Source organism: Cervus canadensis, chromosome 8 (assembly GCF_019320065.1).
Source record: "Cervus canadensis isolate Bull #8, Minnesota chromosome 8, ASM1932006v1, whole genome shotgun sequence".
NCBI lineage: Eukaryota > Metazoa > Chordata > Mammalia > Artiodactyla > Cervidae > Cervus > Cervus canadensis.
This window is the reverse complement of record NC_057393.1, coordinates 10,998,324-11,021,527: the sequence shown is the minus strand read 5'-3', so window position 1 is coordinate 11,021,527 and position 23,204 is coordinate 10,998,324. Positions and strand designations below refer to the sequence as shown.

Genomic DNA, 23,204 nt, shown 5'->3' with positions numbered 1-23,204 from the left:
ATTTAAAGGTAATTCCCTGCTTTCAACGTGATGGTTTATTTTGCCTACATGAAAATGGTTGTATAACCTTACGTGTTCGAAGATCTTACAGTAGTATTTTCACCACTTCAAATGAGGAACCAGGTAAGTTTATATCTCACGATAATGTTCACTTTATTTTTCTTTAGAATTATTTTATAAAGCTTTATATGGCGAATAGTAGCCAAAGCATGGAGTTAATCATAATCCTTGCCTTAAGATAATAGAATATAGTTATAGTATGAGGCATGAGAAAGCATAAACCCCGGATAGTCTCTGGGTATTACGACAGTGCACCTCCTGTAATGCAGCAAAAATAGTAATATTTTGTAATCCCTTCTTGACTGTATCCGTGAGCCAAGTGCATGTTATCTTTTGTGACTATTTCTTTAGCACAAGTCCAACCTTGTATATACCTTTATTATTACACTCCTTTGACTTTTCTTCTGCTTTAGGAAGGAATGTCTTAAACCTGTGTCACTTCCATGGTAAAGTAGCATAGGTTGTCTTCAGGGCATTCAGTTGTCTTTTTCAATCTTATCCTGGAGAATAAAACTGATGTTTTTAATGGAATGATGTGTGCTGTAAAGGTGAAAGTGACTTTCACATCTTTCATAAAATACATTTATTTTTAGGCTTACTGTTCAGTTCTGTCACTCAGTCATGTCTGACTCTTTGCAACCTTATGGACTGCAGCACGCCAGGCTTCCCTGTCCATCACCAACTCGTGGAGCTTGCTCAAACTCATGTCCATAGATTAAGTGCCATCCAGCCATCTCATCCTCTGTTGTCCTCTTCTTCTCCCGCCTTCAGTCTTTCGCAGCATCAGGGTCTTTTCCAGTGAGTCACTTCTTTGCATTAGGTGGCCAAAGTATTGGAGCTTCAGCTTTAGCATCAGTCCTTCCAATGAATATTCAGGACCGATTTCCTTTAGGATTGACTAGTTTGATCTCCCTGTTGTCCAAGGGACTCTCAAGAGCCTTCTCCAACACCACAGTACAAAAACATAAATTCTTCAGCATTAAGCCTTCTTTATGATCCAACTCTTACATCTATACGTGACTACTGAAAAAACCATAGCTTTGACTAGATGGACCTTTTCAGCAAAGTAATACCTCTGCTTTTTAATATGCTATCTATGTTGGTCATAGCTTTTCTTCAGAGGAGCAAGCGTCTTCATTTCATGGCTGCAGTCACCATCTGCAGTGATTTTGGAGTCCAAGAAAATAAAATCTATCACTGTTTCCATTGTTTCCCCATCTATTTGCCATGAAGTGATGGGACCAGGTGCCATGATCTTCATTTTTTGAATGTTGAGTTTTAAGCCAGCTTTTGCACTCTCCTCTTTCAGTTTCATCAAGAGGCTCTTTAGTTCTTCTTTGCTTTCTGCCATAAGTATGATGTCATCTGCATATCTGAGGTTATTGATATTTCTCCTGGCAATCTTGATTCCAGCTTATGCTTTATCCAGCCCAACATTTCACATGATGTATTCTGCATATAAGTTAAATAAGCAAGGTGACAATATACAAACTTGATGTACTCCTTTCCCAATTGGAACCAGTCTAGTTCCATTTCTGGTTCTAACTTGGTTCTTGACCTGCATGCAAATTTCTCAGGAGGCAGTTAAGGTGGTCTGGTATTCCCATCTCTTGAAGAATTTTTCACAATTTGTTGTGATCCACACAGTCAAAGGCTTTGGCATAGTCAGTGAAGCAGAAGTAGATGTTTTTCTGGGATTCTCTTGCTTTTTTGATGATCCAGCAGATGTTGGCAATTTGATCTCTGGTTCCTCTGCCTTTCTAAATCCAGCTTGAACATCTGGAAGTTCTCGGTTCATGTACTGTTGAAGCCTGGCTTGGGGAATTTTGAGCATTATTTTGCTAGCATGTGAGATGAGTATAGTTGTGTGGTAATTTGAACATTCTTTGACGTTCCCTTTCTTTGGGATTGGAATGAAAACTGACCTTTTCCAGTCCTGTGGCCACTGCTGAATTTTCAAAATTTGCTGGCATATTGAGTGCAGCACTTTCACAGCATCATCTTTCAGGACTTGTAATAGCAAAGCTGGAACTCCGTCACCTCCACTAGCTTTGTTCACAGTGATGCTTCCTAAGGCCCACTTGACTTCGCATTCTAGGATGTCTGCCTCTAGGTGAGTGATCACACCATTGTGATGTAGAGCACAGTAAATTATTATGATGGGCTACAGGTGCACTGTTCATTATTTAATCATATATCACTGTTGATCCTTTTTTGAAGGATTTTCTTCACTTAAAAAGTATTAAATAAGCTATTTTGATAATTCCTATTATGGACATTAAACTTGGCGTGGACAGTCATTAAGTTAATTGTCTTATATCCTGAAGAAATTAGTAATTGTAAACACAGGGAAGCCATTTTTGACAAACTTTGCCTTAGTTGAAGGGATGATGTTCTTTTTGGTTGAGGTATTATTTACATTGAAACAAGTAGCAGTGACATTAATATGGTTGCCTTCTAATACTTAAAGAAAACAATACTCTTGTTAAGATCCAGATCCTGTCCAGGAGCTTACCTATGACCTACGAAGCCAGTGTGATGCAATCAGGGTGACAAAAACTGTCCGTCCCTTCAGTATGGTGTGTTGTCCCGTCAATGAGAACGCAGCTGCCCTCATAGTAAGCGATGGCAGGGTCATGATATGGGAACTGAAGTCGGCTGTTTGTAATCGGAATTCACGGAGCAGGTAAGGAGCCAGTAGGATCTCTCTTTGTTTTGCTTTGCTTCCCCCCCTTTAAGGTTGCCAGAATCATATAAAAATAGGGCCTTTTTTCTGTAACAAATATTTAGACATTAGATTATAAGGGGATTATGTAAACCTCCTAGAGATATTTCACCTGTGGTTTAAAATATTAGTGTAAAAAATGGATAGAGTACTGTGATCTAAAGTTAGTAATTTCAGTTACTAACATATGATGCAGACTTTAAATATGTAAGAACTGTCTAATTATTATATCTTTGCAGTAGTTCTGGCGTGTCACCTTTGTATTCACCAGTGTCTTTCTGTGGAATTCCTGTAGGAGTCCTACAGAATAAACTCCCAGACCTCTCCTTAGATAACATGATTGGTAAGCCACTTTTTTTTTCCCTTCTGACTTTCATGTTAGGTATACTTTTTGAAGGGCAAAATTAATAGTCAGTGATTGTAGTTACTATTAAATAAAAGTTAATACTTCAGAAAACTAAAATGTAGATTCATTCTTTTCTGATAAATCAGACGGGTGTAAAATAAATAAAATTTATGTGGTCCTGAGAGTTACCTGCCGATTGTCACTGTGATCTTACTTGTCTGTGTCTTCCTGTAGGTTATTCGTACCACGAGGGTGGGACAGAGCTTCATTCAGCCTTGCATTCCCAGCACTCGGCACAGGGTGTTGCCCATTCTAGATGTACAGCAAATAGTTACTGAAGAAATAATTAACTGAGCAGTATTAGAAAAAAATAGTCTTCCCGACTTACATTTTCTTATTTTTATGTTGGGAATTCTTACTTTCACCAAATATTTATTTGCAAATAAATTATTTCAGACTTACTTATCTAGTTATTATAGAGCCAGAATATAGTCAAGGAAGAATGAGGGTTGGTGATTTCAAATATTACACAACTAGCAATTATAAATATGCCAAGCAGAATTGACATGTAATTCACTTAAAATTGTGGCCAGTGGTCTATAAAGTATTTTCTTTACCATTATTTGTTATTCCATAATGTAGTTAAATGTGGACATTATTTACTAGGTTTCTTTTTGTTTGTTTAAATGCTATAAAGATAAATGATATACTAGAAAGAAGAGCATTAGCTTATTGATCTTCTTAATCAGAGATGACATTTATTGGGGGCTTAATACTATATTAAATGCTGTCTCAAATTCTCTACGTAATACCTTGACAACCCTGTGGACTAGGTACTATTATTATTATTTCCATTTTATATATGTGGGAACTAAGACCCAGAGAGATTAAAACACTTGCCCCAAAGTACACAGCCAGTAAGTGGAAATGTGGTCATAATTGACAGAATCAATTCCTAGGCAGATTGATAAGAAGTCCAGGGATCCCCACGGAGAGAGGGGTCTGGAATTCTCAAGGAGGAAGAAAGGATCAAACTTTTTTGTCCCTCTACATTCCTTAGGATTATGTAACAATAATGTATCCTGCTTGAGGACAGTCTTTGGAAAATACCTTCTGGCTAATCCTGTTATCTTAAGGTGTAAGCTATGGGAGTAGGTCTAGTGAGGTCTTTACAACCTCCAGACCTTCTTTTGATTCACTGTCATAACTAATTAGAGAGCGTATAACTCCATGGCTAACACTAGCAAGGGGGTCCTCGTTCTGCCCCCTTCTGAGGCCTGTGTCAGAAGCTTCCTCTATCTCCTTTATACTTTAATAAAACTCTACTACACAAAAGCTCTGAGCGATCAAGCCTTGTCTCTGGCCCCGGATTGAATTCTCCTCCAGTGGCCAAGAATCCCAGCGTCTTTGCGTGTTCAACAACCACCTTCATAATCATCCCAGTTTGGAGTCTGCTTCTTGGCCATGACCTGGCTGCTTCACTGTGACCGAAGCAAGGCTTGAGCTCTCCATACCCTGGTATTCTCATAATTCCTGCCAGTTTTGGAATCTTTGTGCTCACTGATGCTAACTTACATACTTCAGATTTTTTCTTCTCACCTTTCAGACAAAAATCCCTATGAAGAAGTTCAGACACATAATTGTTTTGCAAAATTTATTTTATTAGTAACATAATTTTCTGAGTTAATTGACCCTGTCTGCACTTAATATAAACTATTAAAGTGAAAAGAATTATGAACCCACATGCATAGAACTAATCAGCAATATGAAGCCCATAGGAGTTTGAAATTTTATGCTGTTTAGGTATCTAAGTGATATAAATTACATTTTTTAGGGGACAAAATGATACAGATTGTATAGCAGTTCTTGACAACGTTGTTGATTTGAAAGTATTAAATAATTAAATCTTTGTTACTTGAAAACATTTTAATTAAAACTTTTAATTAAACTTTTAATTTGAAATTCACTATGTACTTAGTGATAATTGAAAGCAATTCAGTTAAGTACAGAGGTCTGATTTATATTCATTGAGTAAAGGCTGTTGCTTATTAAGACCTAATCTGCCCTGCTTTATGAATCACTTCACATGGAAAATGCTGGAAGAGAAATATGCAGTTTCCTGGAATCAGCTCCAAGCTGTCAAAAATTGGTAAACATGGCACCTACTTGTTGCCATTGCTTTAGACCCCATCTTTGTTACTAAAAATGAGTATCAGTTGTGTGGCTTATACTAAGGGATCATTTATTCAGATTCAGTTGATCCTTATTTTTTATGTATATCTTACTGATTTTATAATAACATTTTATTAGAACAACTTGACAGGTTTAAAAGGTTTATTTAGAATCCCATCACTCACTCTGAATAATTACATTTTTCCCTTTCACAATGTGTGTATATGTGTGTGTACATATATATACACACACATGTACTAATACGTGCTTGTGTTCAGTCGTGTCCAACTCTTTGTGACCCTATAGACTGTAGCCAGCCAGGCTCTTCTGCCCATGGAATTTTCCAGGCAAGAATACTGGAGTAGGATGCCATTTGCTACTCCAAGGAATCTTTCTGACCCAGGGGATTGAACCTGTATCTCTTGTGTTTTCTGCATGGACAGGTGGATTGTTTACCAGTAGCACCACCTGTGATAAACACACATGCACATACACTCACACATATTCTTGTGTGATAACTTTGTCCCAGTCTTTTGGTGGTGCTAGTGGTAAAGAACCTGCCTGCCAGTGCAGGAGACATAAGGGACACAGGTTTGATCCCTGGGTGGGAAGATCCCCTGGAGAAGGACATGGCAACCCACTCCAGTGTTCTTGCCTGGAATCCCGTGGAGAGAGGAGCCTGGTGGGCTATAGTCCATGGCATCAGAAAGAGTTGGACACGACTGAAGTAACTTAACACACACAAAGGAAGGAAAATTTTAAACCCTTATTAGTGAATTAAAGTTTCAATTTTGCTGCACTCTTTTGTAGTCACATTTTGTTGCTGTTGTTCAGTTGCAAAGTTGTGTCCGACTCTTTGTGACCCCGTGGACTGCAGAAAGCCAGGCTTCCCTGTCCTTCACTATCTCCCTGAGTTTACTCAGACTGATGTCCATTGAGTTGGTGATTCCATCCACGTTTCTCATCCTCTGTCATCCCCTTCTCCTCCTGCCCTCAATCTTTCCCAGCATCAGGGTCTTTTCCAATGAGTCAACTCTTTGCATCGGGTAGCCAGAGTATTGGAGCTTCAGCTTCAGCATCAGTCTTTGCAATGAATATTCAGAGTTGATTTCCTTTAGGTTTGACTGGTTTGAGCTCTTTGAACCTATTTTTGTTTACCAATTTTATGTGCACTATAAAGAGCATCAGATCAAAACATAACCCTTTAGGAAGGCAGTGAGACAGGAATATGCTGTAATATGTCATGTACAGAAATTGTTCTCTAACCCTAGTCCTTCTCTATTTGCCTTTGATGCCCTGAAGCCAGCACCTTTGGCCAAAAGTGTTTCTTAGAAGATAAAGGCCCCTGAATTGAATTATGGATAGCAATACTCTGGAGTAATCGAACCTTTGAGATATTAGATGATACAAATTAAGTCCCATCGCTAAATAAGACCTAGTGTATAGCTAAGCCCCCAGAGTGCTACGTGACACCTTCTAGATCTGAAGAGTACTTCCATGGTAAAGTTCCTTTAGATTTTTAAGATCAGCATATGTTGCAATTAATGTATTTTTTGTTGTTATTTTATTACAAACCAGGGCAAAGTGCAATTGCTGGGGAAGAACATCCCAAAGGCTCCATTCTGCAGGAAGTGCAGCTCAAGTTCCTGCTAACAGGTCTGCTTTCAGGACTGCCCTCCCCACAGTTCGCTATCCGTATGTGCCCCCCGTTGACCACAAAAAACATCAAGATGTATCAGCCGTTGCTTGCTGTTGGTGAGTTCCTGTTTTAACTCTTAATGTCTGTTTTACATTTTTAAGACATTAAAGTTTCCTGGTTATTAGAAAATCCTTTATTCTCCTTTAGAATGCTTTAAGTGGAGGAAGAGGCTCCATGAAATTGTGTAAATACTCATCTTGAGGTGCTTTTTTTCCCCTGTCTTGTTAATCTTTTTAAATCACAACAATAACTCATTCACCTATGGCAGATGACAGATTCTGACACCATGGGTGTGTTTTTGAAAGGTCAGGAGGGTAGTTCTGTGTGATGCTGAAACCAGACTGCTGGTTTTTTCTTGGACCATCTCAAGCTCTTCCTGTACATGTCATTTTGTTTTCAGTTTTTGTTAACTAACATTGTGGTCAAAGTTAATATTTAGCATCAGCAAGGATCTATATTTGCTAAGAATTGTATGTTAAACCTGGTTTTATTTTGTTCAAAGTGGCTCTTGTCTTTGTAAACTAAAGATTTGCCTTCTGGGTTGAAATTGCAATTTTTATGTTTTAGATTAATAAAAAATTGGTCTGGGTTTCAGCTTGCTGTCACAGTAATTTCATGGTAATGTGATTAACCTGGTTTCTTTTACAGAGAAAACCCAATTTTAATTTGCTTTTGAATATGTAAGGTTAAAAATTCATTTCTCTAAAATTTTGAAAAATAGAATATTTGAAATTGTCATTACTTTTCTTAAGATGCTATTGGTTTGAGTTCTGGTTTTTTCCCAGTACTCTAAACATGTGATTCATGATTCTTTTTTTTTTTTTTTTTTCCTAAAATGAAAATCTGATCACATGTATCTTGCAGCCCTTGTGGCTTAGCTGAGTTGCTGGCTTGTGAGACCTAATGGCTCATTTGAGTATTACTGTTTGGCAGTACTGTTATTTTCTCATTTTTTTCTGTTATCATCTTTTGAAAGTAATTTGAATTTTAAGATTCAGTGATCTGTGCTTATATGTATCCAGATTTATATAAATACAGATAGATGTTTAATTTTTGCTCTAGAAACTATTGATTCATATTAAATCTCTTATTGAAATTTCAGTTGGAATTTGTCAATGTACATAGAATGTATGTCTCTGAATGTCAGTATACCTAATTTGTCAATTAGGATTTTATTAATTTCTTGGTGAAAATTATGTCTTGAGATAGTTAGATAATAAGAGTTGATCAGAATCTGAGATTTCCATTGTAGAATAAGCTGTATTATAGTGGTATATAGTGAATAGCAAGTCATTTATTGAATTTAGTATAATAGCAAAGTAAAAGCAAAAAATATATGTGCCTGAAGTCTTGCAGAGTCATTAGGAAACATAAGCAGAGCTCAGCTGGATTTACTTCTCCTTCTAGGGCCTGTAGATCATAGTTTCAACATCAAAATGTGCAGAATATAGAAATCATATAATCATTTTAAACATTTGCTAATTGAAAAGTTTGAGTAATTTAGATATTTTCTCAGTACTAGAACTAGAAGATATTGTGGCATAGGTAATAAATATAAAGTTGTAATACCATATTTCTCTAAAATAGTTTTGCAAGAAATTTCTGAAGCTTTAATTCAGCAAGTTAACCAAGATTGGAATTTGCCTAGCATTTTTGCTTTTACTATTATTACATGATCCCTGGGTTGGGAAGATCCCCTGGAGAAGGGAAAGGCTACCTACTCCAGTATTCTGTCCTGGAGAATTCCATGGACTGTATAGTCCATGGGGTCACAAAGAGTCGGACATGACTGAGCAACTTTTTCTTTCACTTTCACATTATTATATTATTATTTCTACAATCAATTGCTTTGTATGAATCCATTAATTCTTTCAGTCATGTGTAGTGAGAAAGTGATTATGCAACCACTGACATTGTTCACTTTTCTTGCTTCACTTATAAAAACATATTAAGGGCTGAAACATTAATTTCTGAAGAATTTCAAGTGGCCATGTCCCTTCTAATTAAATTTTAGACTTATTATCTGAGACTGTGAAAAGGTTTAGGCATAATAATCACTACAAATCATAATACAGTGCTAACAGTAATAGTGATAATCACATCCTTACATTGTGCTGAGTGTTGTACTAAGTGTTTTACACGTACGTTTCTCATTTAATCTCCAATGAATAAATAGATTTTCAATGCAAACAAGAAAACTGCAAGAGTGTAGGGCAGAGCCAGGGCTTAAACTTAGGCTTCTTTAACTGTGAAATCCACAGTAAGCCACTGTACTTTACCATCTCTTCATGATGTATTTAATGTTAAAGACAGAGCAAAAATCTTTGTAAAGAAAACTAGAAAAATCTGGTTAATGAGTTCTGCTCAGTTGCATTTTTGAGGACCAGTTATAATAATAAACATTCAAAAAGCTCAAGAAAGTACATCGTCAAATTTTGTGTGTATTGAATTTGATTTTGAAGTCTTTCTTTGAAAATCTGTTTCTGAGTTTAGGTAAGGTTACAGAGTTCATGGGACTTCCCTGGTAGCTCAGCTGGTAAAGAATCTGCCTGCAATGCAGGAGGCCCTGGTTTGATTCCTGGGTTGGGAAGATACCCTGGAGAAGGGATAGGCTACCCACTCCAGTATTCTTGGGCTTCCCTGGTGGCTCAGATGGTAAAGAATTCGCCTGCAATGTGGGAGACCTGGGTTTGATCCGTTGGATGAGAAGACTCTCTGGAGGAGGGCATGGCAACTCACTCCAATGTTCTTGCCTGGAAAATCCCACGGAGAGAAGAGCCTGGAGAGCTCCAGTCCGTGGGGTCGCAAAGAGTTGGACATGACTGAGTGACTAAGCACAGCGCAGCACAGAGTCCGTGAGATTAGACCCATTTTGAAAAGAGGGAAGACAGAGAAATATACTCTTCCTTCACACCTAGCTTAGGTTCCTTTTATAAAAGATAGATGTTTTAAAAGGATTAAAATCTTGAGAGAAGACTTTTGTTAGATCTGGAACTTCCACTAGATTAATTCTCCTCTATCATGTCATTTTGATAGGTACAAGCAATGGTTCTGTCCTGGTGTACCATCTCACCAGTGGGCTGCTGCACAAGGAGTTAAGCATCCATTCGTGTGAAGTCAAGTGAGTCTGTCATTGGGATATTGAGCTCATAAACATACGTAATATCAACAAAGTTCTTAAGGACTTTTCTACACGAAATGCTCTGCAGTGATTATTTGACTGAAAGCTTTGAATCATAGATATTCTTGTCCAACTAATGGCTGTGTTCATCAAGGATGAGTACTAACTGTTTACTTCCTAGAGGACCTTAATTCAGTGGAGAATTTTTTCTCACTTTATTTCTGCATCTTACTTATTTCCCCTAAGATCTAGGCTATTTTCTTCCTGGATATAACTCTCTTTCCTTGTTCCAGTTTATATAGTTAGTTTTTCCACTTCTGTAAAGATCTTATAGTCAGACTTCTGATGAAAAATTTGAGTAAAGTCACTTTAATTTTTAATTAATGTCATTTATTCTTTCATTTGACTTATGACCTGTTTTATGAGTTCTCTGAATGCAGAGGTATCTGAGGAAAGGCTAACAGGTCAGAAGGAAGCCTCTTGCTCTATGTTTTAAAGTATTATATCCCACTCCAATAAAAATAAAAATAAAAAGCATATACCTACCTGCTCCATAGCATTATTTTGCTGATCACATGACTGTATTATTTTCTTTGCCCTGGTAATGACGGATTGTAAAGTTACACATGTAAAATATAAATTTGTTAATCTTCAGTTATTTTTGGATGATTTTGGAACAAATGTATCAGGCTATTTTCTTACTTCTGTATATTATATAAATTATAGGTCTCATGTATATGTTAAAATTCTTGGTGAACCCTTAGCGTACACGTTATTCTGAATAAATGCATTTTCTAAATGGGAAGGGTCAGTGCTTGAAGTATCACAACTTCTGATTGTGATGGAAGTTTCTGAGAGTTAATGTTGCCTTAATCTTTCAAATGCATGATTTTTTGGTATAGCCTAAGTGACTGTTTATCGTCACTTTATGCTATTTCCCCCCACTGCCCCCCAGTATCTCCATAAATACACCTACATGGAGGAATAATGTCTTCAAAAGCATTAGGTATCTATTTGGATTCTTTCAGATTGTTGGTCATCTTTTTCTCTCCTTCCAGTAGTCCCTGATGCCACTGATACCTTCTCTCTCCCTTTCTTTCCCATTTGTATTGACATTTCCTCTCACCCTTGGATTTTGTGTGTAGTGTTCCCTTTTATGGCAAACAGCAATGAATCAAAACTCATCATTTAATCAATACTTGTTCTAAGGATTATGTTAAATATTAATACTTGGCTTTCGTTGTTTCATTGATTCCTCACTACAACTCTATGCAGTAGGCACTATTATTGTTCCCAGTTTACAGAAGAAGAAACAGAGTATTGTAGAGTCATCTGTGAAAAGATATAAGGAATTCAGTCTAGGCCTTTTAGGCTTCAGAACTGAGCTTGTAGCATCCATGTGCTGGGTCTTCAGATAAAACATTTCACGTAGATTAATTGGAAACAGTTTGGCAGTAAGATAAAAGTGTTGACTAAACCAAGATTAATACCAAGAATTTGGTACATGCTTCTGGGAAATCAAGCACATTTTCATCTTTTTCTGAACACTGAAATCTTATTTATTTATTTATATTGAGGTGCAGTAAGATATATTAGTTTCAGATGTACCATGTAATAATACTTGTATGTGTGGTGAAATGATCACCACAATATGAAGTTTTTAATAAAGACACAATAGCTAGTTAATCAGTGAGCTATTTGCTATAAGTAAGATGGTTATTCTGGATTGCTCAGGTTGTAGGTGTCACTAAGAACATGATTTACACATTATGATAGTATTTGTTATTGACACAAAAATTATTTATAAAGTGTTGCTTGGGGTACCAAATAACTCTCAAGGGTATGCTACTCAGTTAGGCTAGTGTTGTGAATGATCTCGTAACTACACTCATTTTTTTAATATAAATTTTCCCTCTTAATTGCTATTTTAAAGATAATTCACATTTTACATCCAGAGATGGTGCTCAAGAGGATGCTTAAATACTGCTGTCTTTGTGTTTCAGTTAATGCAATTATAGTATTATAATTAAAAACCATTATGAAAATTTCACAGATGTGTTCTAAAATTTGCTGAACTTACTAGCAATAAACCCAATACATTCTAGATACTCATATGTAAATTAAACACCAACTTTTAAAAGGTGGTTTTTCTACCTTGTACTAAATGTGTTTTTTAAAACCACTTAATCTTAAATACTTCAGTCTTATGCATACCCATGGCCTGGAACTCCCTAACTATAGATAGTTTATATCAGTGTGTTTTTCAAAACCATGATGTTTTAATCAGTTACACTTTATAAATATGAAATATATATTGAATCTCTTCTCTGTGCATGTAAGCAGACAAAATCTTGGAGGCTTATAATCCAGTGGAAGATACCTAGAAGTAAACAATGTGGAGTGGTACATACAGGTTTTCTTAGATTATTAGAGTTCTTATATTATTAGTTGGTATCTTTGTCCTGTAGACTAAAATTACAATAATATAGCCCAATATTATGCTCATGGTCAAAAATTGTTACAATGTGTATGGGTATCAGAACACTGATGGACTTAGTATCACTTTGAGTCCATTGAGTTATTTGGGCAAAGTAAAATGATCTCCATTTTGTTCCTCTGTAAATTTGCAGAAGTTAGTTTCATATCATTGTAGAACTTCAAGGCTTTTCAGAAAGTGTGTGCTTCCCTCCAACTCCCCGGTGTTGAGAGGTAGCCAGGGTGGCATCCCCAGTACCGGTGACCAGGGCAGAACTTGGGAATCTGTGAGTGAGAGCCTGAACACTTGTCGGTAGATTTTAAGGTTATGGTTGTTCAGTAGTGAGGACTGCTACAAAACCAACTTAGATTATCTGAGTCAGAACACAAGCTACAGTTCTTACAAGTTTTTTTTAATAGAGCTCAGTGTATGGTTAAACATAGATGGACAGTGGTTTTCTAATCCTGGGAGCAGTGTTGTGCTCAGCTGTTTAACAAGAGTTTTCATTCTTTTCTTTTGAGAAATAATCCCCTCCTTATCTCATACTCTTTGAAGTCCAACGTGATTTTTATTTTTTTTAGTCATTCACTAGGAGTCAGATATACAGGCTGCTGCTGGAATCTGTTCACAAGCAATATACTTGTGCTCAATTATAAATAAGCAGCCACTCATGTTCTGTTACATCCTCAACACTGGGATGTCCTGTAAACAGTGGGGAAAGCCCTTCTCTGGATATGAACAGCACTTAGAAACATAAGGAAGCGTGGTAGGCTTTTTTTGGACATCATTCTTTTAATCTAACAGAATTTGCTGAGTGCCTGTCATGTGCTTGGATTGCCAGGACAGGTACCTCCCTCCTAAGAGAGTACAGTCTAGAGCCGTGCTTCTCCATCAATTGCACTGTTTCCTCAGCTTTTCTGGCTCTCAGGCAAAGCCCTGTTTGCCCTTTGAGTCTCAGCTTTAATGTTTCTCCAGGAAGCCCTACCTGGCCCGTGAGACCAGATTTCTGTGTGACTCGTGCAAGCTCCTGTTGAACTTGGCACTGCTCTGTTTTGTGATAGATAACTCCAGATGCACTTGTATAATGCCTCTTTCCTGCCAGATCACCGGGCTCTTGAAGGACAGTAGTTAAGTCTGCCTCATTTGCAGCTGTATTCCCTAGCCTGGCAAGTTGCTCACATGTCCTGGGTACTTAATAGCACAGGCACCAGCATTTATGGGGTACTTAACAGATGTATCTTTAAAATAATAATTGAAAAGTGAGAGGACTGAAATTTTTCCTGTCTAGAGATAGCAGCATTACTATACCGGAGTATCAGATTTCCATCAACAAGACTTGAAAAGTATATCTTAAGGTTTCTGTGGGTAAAGAGATCTGATTGAAGCTACCAGACTTATGTAGAGAGCAGAAGTCCAAAATGCTTCTTCTCTCATTGTATTCACTCTAAATAGAAAAATTAATGAGTGCTCCACGTTAGGGGAAAGAAAGAGAAACAAGAGACAAAGGAACTCTTCCAGTGAATAATTAACCAACTTACATTGTAGTTACTGTGGTTTGAGTGTAGTTCATGGAGAGGCTTAGAGATCCCGAAAAAAGCGTAATTGATGGTGATGATGAGTCTCTGCAGCACTGACTCTGTGCCAGGCCTTCTTTATGCGCTCAGTGTTGTTACCCCTCCACAGCAGAGGAGGAAGCTGAGCTGTGGAGGAGCACAGAGCCAGTAAGTGCTGGAGCTGGAACTTGAACCAGGTAGTAGTCGAAGAGAGAAGGAGAAGTGGCCACTCCAGGCATGAAAATTCTGAAGAGTGCTCAGTTTTCAGCAATCTAATCTGATTGTTTCAACAACAAGTTTACATTTAAAGAGGTATAAATTGATAATAGGAATTCCCGGCTCTTGCAAATGTTACTTTCAGTTCTCTTGGGATTATCTTTGCTCCTCTGAGAAAAGACAAGTAGACAGATACACAAGGGGTCAGTGAGGAAAAGTTACTCTTGTTGAAGTAGCAGACAGGTTCAGATGATTGAGAGGTACCTGTGTTGCTGGGTAGCTTTGAAAATCACAGAGAACAGCGTGGATGTGATGCAGGAGCCACCACACCTTTTCTTGGGCAGGTGAGAGAGGTGGTCAGAGCAATTATGCTAACTCGAGCAATAGTGTTCAAATTAGAGTAGACATGGAAAAATTAGATCAGTCAGCAGGCGTTTCCCCATAAAGGACAGAAGGCAAATATTTTAAGCTTTGTAGGCCGTAAGGTTTCTGGCGCAGTTACTCAGCCCTGCCATGGTGCTGTGAAAGCAGCCATTGATATTCTGTTGTTGTCTTGTAAGGGCTGATGAGCAATCGTGTGTAGAACAGAGGTTTAGATTTGCCTCCTAGCCAGCTGTCACCTTGTCTAGTAGAGACTCTGTGACCCCATGAACTGTAGCCCGCCAGGCCCCTCTGTCCATGGCATTTCCCAGGTAAGAGTATTAGAGTGAGTTGTCATTTCCTTCTCCAGGGGGTCTTCCCAAGGCAGGGATCAAACCTGCGTCTCCTGTATTAGCAGGCGGGTTCTTTACCGCTGAGCCACCAGGGAGACCCCATTACCTTGTAAGCAGTGCAGGGTAATAATAGTGTTTCTCACTTCTTTTTGTGACTACTGTGATGAACTCACATGTCCTGAGTCCCCTCGTTTTCCATTGATGGTTAAGCCGGTTATGTCAGTGGAAAAAAAACATGGACTCACCCACTGCCAGTCCCAAGGAAACGGGACTCAACAGGGCATTAGGCTGATAGGTTAGTGTCTTGTCATACATGTTTATTTTTTTCTTTTGTGCTTTTCTTTAATTGATACACTGTTTGGAGCTTTCATCCACTTCCAGTCTAACAGTTCAGTCTGTTTCTTCAGGAATTTCTGCTTCCTAACCAGCTAGGAATTTTGATAAAATTTGATAAAGTTCCTTCATGTACTCAACTTTAAGCAGTCTGCTCAGAATATTTCTATACCACTTGTTTTAAACAATGGAATTCTTGGCAATGATCTGGTGCTCTCTGCCAGATTTTAATAGTCATTTTAATGCCATGACTTCTGATAACTAAGCTATCTTTGGAGATAAAGTTTTAATTAGAAATAATTTTTTCTATGTTGGAAATATATAATTTATTCTCAAATGTTGTATTAATAATATTCTTTAATTAACTTGTACAATAAGGTTTAGGACATAGAAAAAACAATTTTCAAATAAATTCTTCAAACAAAGAATTTTAATCTTTGTTTAATTTCTCTATATAGGGGTATTGAATGGACGAGTTTAACTGGTTTTCTTTCTTTTGCTACCTCAACACCAAACAACATGGGATTAGTGAGAAATGAACTTCAGCTGGTTGATCTTCCAACAGGTTTGTGTATTTAGACTATTAAAATGTTTGAAATGGTATCATCATGTTGATCAAAGATGCTACTATTTAGAAGACATGTTCAAAATTCTTTCTTTCACCTTGGAATTTTTTTCTCAATTTGTGTATTCATTTTTATATATTTTATGTTTATGTATTCATTTTTTGGTTGCTCTATAATAACTGCCTTAGAAAAGACTCATCATTGTATGCAAATTGTGTTAACACGAGTTCATGGAGTACCATTAGCCCAAATGACAGATTCATAAATGAGATATCAGTGCTACTTCCAAGTACATTGTTACAGATAACCAGAAGTACAGTTTTAAAATAAATCTTTGTAGTTACACTTTTTTAGAATCTCTTTTAAAAATTTTGGCCTTTTCATGAAACCCTTAAAAATCTTACAAGGATTGTTTTAAAATGCTCAGCTTTGAAACTTTTGATATTCTCTGGCTAACTAATAGGAAAACTTAATTTTGGAGTTTAAAGGCATTACAGTAGGAAATATTCCAGTAAAGTAACTTGTTCACAGTTGTTAAAAACCTAAAACCCAGTCAGTTTCAAAATAAGAACTTAAAAGCAGAGTAAGGTGAAGGTTTTATATTATTTTTTATATAGCACATGGAATGATTTCAGGCATTTTTTTTTTTTAACAAAATTATGGGGAGTTTTTTTTAATGGCTTAGCAGTATAAATATATGTTGTTTCAACCAATAAGTTAAATGTGTGTGTAGTAAATCATGTATATGGTTGCTTCCTTATATTGTCAATACATATTTACAATTTATAGTTCTTACTTATCAGATTATGTTACGAAACCTCAAAGAATTAGCTCCTGTTAGTCCAGTGTTGCTCTAGTCTAATCGGAAATGACCTGCCTGGTGACCCATATCCCTGCATTCCTGATTTGTTGGTAAACTGACACTGGTCACTGCAGTCAGATGGTAGCCCAGGGATGAAATGCTGTTCCGTAGCATCATTCACTGAAAACATGCCTGTGCATTTTTCCCATCAGCTCAGGTTCAGAACTCTTAGATAACTTAAAAGCGGTCTTTCACAGATTTCTTTTTGAAGAACAGATTTCTGAGTAAAAGATTCTGACTTTTTTTAGGTAGGACATTTAAGTTCATAAATTATAGATTTTTACAGCCTTGTCTTCTGAGGAGACCAGCAGACTAGCAGAGCCGGGAAAGGGTGTAGGGTGTTTGGCGAGTAATAAGAGTGAGACTCGATGTGATAGTCCTGAAGAGCAGGGAGACACGTAGGCGTCCATTTGTCTTTGAATTGAGTCTCTTCTCTCTTTTGTTTCATGTAAATAGAAATCTAAGAGATGCTATTAAAATATTTTTTCAAACATAAGGTAGAACTTGTTTGTTTGTTTTTTTTAAGTTATAGAAAACTGTTTAACTTCTTTGGCTGTTAACTCATTCTTAATATTCCCCAATTTCAGTTTATAGAGACATTTGGAGGAACATGTCAAAATATTGTAGTTGAGTATTTTGCACATGGGACAAGAAATCTTAAATACCTATTCAAAGAGTGCTTTCCCCATTAGTTAATATTTGTAAACATGGAAATGTTTATAATACTTTGAACGTACCAGTAATTTTTATAGTAGATAATTGCTTTACCATAGATGTATTAAAACTTTAGAAATTGATGTTTCTAAATTTCTAAAATTAAATTATTTGAAAGGTACCACAGAAGGGCGTCAAGAAATTCTGTAAAAAAAATGAAAATACCTTTTTATAAAGTAGATATTTGAATGTAAGTAATACAGTGTTAGTCTTATAATACTTTTGATTTAGTTTTGAATTTAGATCATTAGAAACAGCTTAAAGCAAATGGAAGAGTGAGGAGGAGACTAGAAGGTACCACTGATCAAATTACATTGGTACAGCTTTTAGTTTCTTATGCGTTTCATATGCTGTTTTTACATTTTGTTTAATATTTATAATTAAAGGCAGGAGCATTGCTTTCCGTGGTGAACGAGGTAATGATGAGTCGCCCATCGAAATGATTAAAGTATCTCATTTGAAGTAAGTGTCAACCTAAAAAAAAAATCTGGTGTTATCACAAGGGAATCTCAAGCATTTTTTTTTTTAATCTTTAAGGAAATGAGAACATGCATGCATGTACATAGAATTTCTTAGTGGTAGCAAATTGTGATGTGCAGCTGTATCATAGAAAATATTTTAATTGCAAAATTAAGTTGCTATTGCTTTTAATTCACCATTTCTATAAAGACAAGGTGACTTATCTGAATCTTAACATTTCAGATTGGTAAAATGAGTAACCCCATTTTGTTCAACTATAGCTATATTGATAGAACTACCTGTTACTCACTAGGAAATGTTATTTGTTATTTGGTTAAATTCTTTGTTCAGCTTCTACCTCAGTATGTGCTTATTGAGTGAAAGAATTCATTTTCCTTATTTATAACTTAGATCTAATTCTAGTAAGTTTTTTGTTCCAAAGAAAAATATATGTAAAGCAGAATCATTGACAACAGAGATTGACTGAAAACTAATCAAAAGAACAAAGAAAGGAGTAAGCACTCTGAAATTGTTTTTAACATTGCTTTAGCTTTTTGAGGATCTCTGCATTTCCATATAAATTTTAGAATCAACTTGATCAGTTTTATCATAAAAGCTTACTGGGATTTTGATTGTGATTGCATTGAATCCATGGATCAACATGGGGAAGAATGGACATCTTACCAAGTTTTGTGATTCATGAGCGTGGTATATATCTCTCCACTTATTTAGTTCTTCTTTAATTTCTTTCAATAATATTGTGTAGTTTCCAGTATACAGGTCCTGTGCATCATTTGTGAATTATTTTTTGCTTTTTCTTTGATGCTATTATAAATTATATTTTTTCTTCTGTTAATTTCAGTTTTCAATTATTCATATACCAAAATAGTTGGACATAATATTTATTTGTAACATTATATAAGCTTCATGTGTACAACACTATATTTCTACTTGTATTTTATATACTTCACAACATGCTCACCACCCAAATTTTATTTTCTGTCTGTCACCATACAGTTGATCTCCTTTACCCATTTTATCCTCTCCCCTGAGTCTTTCCCTATGGTAATCACTACTTTGTTCTCTGTATATCAGTATGTTATGTCAATCAATTTTATTAATTGTTTCAAAGAAAATCCTTTGGGTTTCTTTCATTTTTCTCTGTGGTTTTCTGTTTTCTGTTCGACTGACTGCCATGCTTATGTCTTGTTGAGTTACTGACTTCTTTATCACTGAAATAACCTGTTTGTCTTTTCTCAGAAGTTTAAATCTGATTTGTCTGATTAGTATAGATACTCTAGCTTTCTTTTGATTAGTATTTGCATGGTATATCTTTTTCCTTCCTCCTATTTGTAACTTATCTCTGTCTTTGTATTTAAAGTTGATTTCTGAAAGAGAGCATATAATTGGACTTATTTTACTACTTGATCTGATAATCTCTGCTTCTAATTGCAGTGTTTAAGTTACTCATATTTAATGTAATTATCAACATGGCTTATGTTTTCATCTGCCATTTTGGTAGTTATTTTCTCTTTTCTCATTTTAAGTAAATTAATATAGCTTATAATTATGTTAGGTTTAATTTCTCATAGGCAAAATATCAGTAAAACCCACATAAATAAAACTTCTTTGGGGGAGATCCTCAGTAATTTTTTCAAATGTAAGGGAGTCCTGCCACAAAAAAGTCTGATAATTGCTCAAACTATTTGGATGCCAGATTTTTCTATTTCTCGTCAGTCTTGACTCTACACAAGCCTACTAAATTAATACATCTTAAACGTCTGGTCACATTATCACCACTGCCTCAAAACTCAAGGATCCCCTGTTCTCTACAGAATGAATCTCTATTCACGATAGTGTTGCATTTTAGGGTGTCTTAGGGCTTTTAATGTGAATCCAACATTCACGTTATTCTTCTTTCTCACAATGATTGCTCTCATCTCACATACTCTGCATTTCAAGTAGCATATTTCCCCCACACACCCTGTCTCCTTTTCTGTCTTTTGCCATTTATCACACTTGTAACTCTGCCTAGAATGCCATTTCCCTATTGTCAAAGTTAATATCAGTTTTCATAGTGAATCTTTATAGCATTTACCAGGTTCTTTTTTATTTATATTAGTTATTTACATACATGTCTCTGCTTGTTTTTATATTAAATATAATAAAGTGTGACATATTTCATTTACATAATCCATTGTGATTTATAAAATCCTTTCATGTGTGCTGTCCCTTTTTCTTTATCCTTGTAGTGTTTAGTGAGATTGATGAGGCAGGTATTATTAACACCATTTTAAAGGTAAGTAGACTAACACTCAAAAGGTCACATGGTTTGTCTGAGGTATCAAGTGGGAGAATCTTAAGTCCTGTGATACACTGAGCTACAAGTCACATTTCCTACTCTGTCACAGTTCCTCACAGTTGGCATGATAGAAACTTTACTTCCTTTTTCATTTAGTTTTTCCCGTAACCTGCATACCAATCAGCCCATTGATACACGTAGTGGTATTTTCATGTCTCAATGAGAAAATTGAGCCTCAGGAGGGTTATTTTAAGATTTGGATGTGAACTCATGCCTTTTCTCATTCTTCATTCTGAGCTAGGCTCCTTGCCCTGAGGGTGTGTGTGACTCTCATAGGTCATCTTAGAGCTTTACCTTCTTAGGACTACTAATCAAGAGGGCTAAAAGTTAGTTTAAATTATCTTCATTTAGAATGTGTCATCTGAGCTTTATGAACTTTTTATTTGTACTACTTATGGTGAAAATACTGCAAAAAGAGCTTCATTTAGTAATTTTGTTTATTTTAGGCAGTATTTGGCAGTTGTATTCAAAGATAAACCCCTGGAGTTATGGGATGTTAGGACTTGTACCATTCTTAGAGAAATGTCCAAAAACTTCCCTGCAATAACTGCTTTGGTAAGTTACAGTTTTAAAGAAGTAAACAGTTTATTTGGGTATGTATATACGTGGTGAATATTTTTCTTTAGTTCAAATTAAAATCATTACTGCTGTATGTTTTATTGCAAAAAATGTATATTCAGAGAAGATGATCTAAACAAATGGAGATAATTCTTATTTTCTTGGATGGGTTAAGCTAATATTATGTGAAAGTCCAATTAAAATTTAATTTAGATATTTTGAGGAGCATGATAAACATATTCTAAAATATTTATGGAAAAATAAAAGTCCTAGTAGCTAAGTTAACCTTGGAAAAAAGAGAGTAATATAGGCAGTATGGGTGGAGGTAGGCCCCATCCCACTCCATAGAAATAAAGTAATGTCATATTGGCCCAAGTAAGAGAAATGGATCAGTATAATAAAGAGTTCATTAATAGGCCCGTAATATTTGGTAACTTAGTGTACAGCAAAATAACTTACAAACCCAAGGGGAGGGACAGCCTGTTTAGTAGAAGGTGTTGGGAACCTCTAACTTCATAGAAATACTGGATTTATGCATAATACCATATTCAGAGGTGGGCTCCACAGGATTAATGACCTAAATGTGAAAATAAGTACAACGATAAAATTAATATAGTCAAATACAGAAGAATATTTTTGTGTTCTGGGGGTAAAAGAGGATATCACAAGCTCAAACCAAAAGGCATAAAGGTAATTAATGAATTTGATTACATCAAGATTGGTGCTTTCTATTCAATGAACCATACTACTGTCAAAGTTAAATACGGAAGACAACTTTTAAACTTTCTTTTAAAAAAAGAAATTGTCCAGTGTCTTAAGATGGACAGAGGACTAACTAATCCCTCTAAGGAATTAGTATTGTGGGAACTCCTGCAATGAAGCAGAAGTAGCCCCAGTGGAAAGATGGACAAGATGAAAGATATGACCAGTTAATGAATGTCAGAGAGACCTAAAAGGCCAATAAGCATGTGAAAAATATTAAGAATCCTGGGTTTTGAGATGTGCAAAGTAAAATGGCTATGATAAACCTTCTAGACAAACAAAAATTGGAATGCCAGTAGCATCCCGTGTGGGTGAGGTATGGGCTGTAAGAATTCTTAGGCACTGCTGGTAGACCAGTGAAGCCATTCTGCAGAGCAAGCTGGTAGCACTTAGTCAGATACAGACGTCCTCTTTGCCCCAACTGGTCAGCTTCTGGTCACACAGGAACTTCTGTGTGGATGTTGAAATTTCAGTGCAGGTAATTGCCCATGATGAGAGTATAGAGACAATCTGGGTGTCCTTTCCTGGGAAAACTAAACTAAAAACTAGACTGAAAATTGACAGATGTACCCATGAAGTACTGTGTAACATACAGAAACAACAGAGGTGGGACTTGAATACATTGTGCCGAGTAAAAAGAGCAATGGGATGAGATACATAATCCACTACTGTTCATGCAGACCACAAATACGTGCATGTAAAATAACTACATGTTTAAGAATTTATACATGTGAGAGGATATTAGATTAAATGTTTTAGAGTAACCAGGAGTAAATAAATAAAACTAGAGGTTTGGGGTGGGCCTATAGGTGATAATGGGCAATGACTGGAGGAGTGTGTGATCAGCTCATCTAAGGGGGAGGTGGGGAGGTAAGGAGTGGGAGGTACCATAACTAAATGTATTATTTTGATTTTGAAAAATGAAAGCATCAAAAGTTTAAGCCTTTTGGAGTTTGCCATTAAGCTCTTTTCCCTTAAGCTCTAATTGAAGATTAGAGGTGGAAGGAAATAGAGATAGATTATTGAAACCTTCTATCATAAGCTTTAATGAAAATGCATGCCTTCAGCCTTTCTAAAAATAAAAAAATGTAAAACCTAAGAACAAACTGTGAGTTCATGTGCAGTAACAAGAAGTGATGCTGGGCAATAGTGAGTATGGCCCGCTCTTCTGGAAGAAAGAGGAACTGAGCACTTGTGGGTGTGTCTGCCTTTGATTCACAGGAATGGTCACCGTCTCACAACTTGAAGAGCTTAAGGAAGAAGCAGCTGGCCACCCGAGAGGCCATGGCCCGCCAGACTGTGGTCTCAGATACGGAGCTGAGTGTGGTTGAGTCATCTGTGATCAGGTGCCCTGCTTCCGCCACTGTCATTTGTAATAACCTGGTTATTACAGATAACCAGGAATTTATTATTTCCTGCTTGGGAATTTTGTTAGACAGGTGGCATCCTAAGGCACCTCTAGTCCACTTTGGAACAGTCTTTGATGTTTCAGTACACGCTCATATGA

The 23,204-nt window shown here is 36.4% G+C and overlaps 1 protein-coding gene across 3 annotated transcripts in view; it reads left to right on the top strand.

Annotated features, from left to right (window-relative positions):
- The window catches only part of WDR11 (WD repeat domain 11), a 54,574-nt gene that overhangs the window by 13,772 nt on the left and 17,598 nt on the right, over positions 1-23,204 (top strand). For 2 of the 3 annotated variants that reach the window (XM_043475286.1, XM_043475288.1), the window contains 9 exons: positions 9-123; positions 2,551-2,746; positions 3,025-3,128; positions 6,882-7,058; positions 10,039-10,123; positions 15,873-15,979; positions 17,943-18,018; positions 20,824-20,932; positions 22,919-23,043. In XM_043475286.1, coding sequence (XP_043331221.1) covers positions 9-123; positions 2,551-2,746; positions 3,025-3,128; positions 6,882-7,058; positions 10,039-10,123; positions 15,873-15,979; positions 17,943-18,018; positions 20,824-20,932; positions 22,919-23,043 — 1,094 coding nt within the window. The remainder of the gene's footprint in view (positions 1-8; positions 124-2,550; positions 2,747-3,024; positions 3,129-6,881; positions 7,059-10,038; positions 10,124-15,872; positions 15,980-17,942; positions 18,019-20,823; positions 20,933-22,918; positions 23,044-23,204) is intronic. The other variant, XM_043475287.1, reaches the window with a different exon arrangement.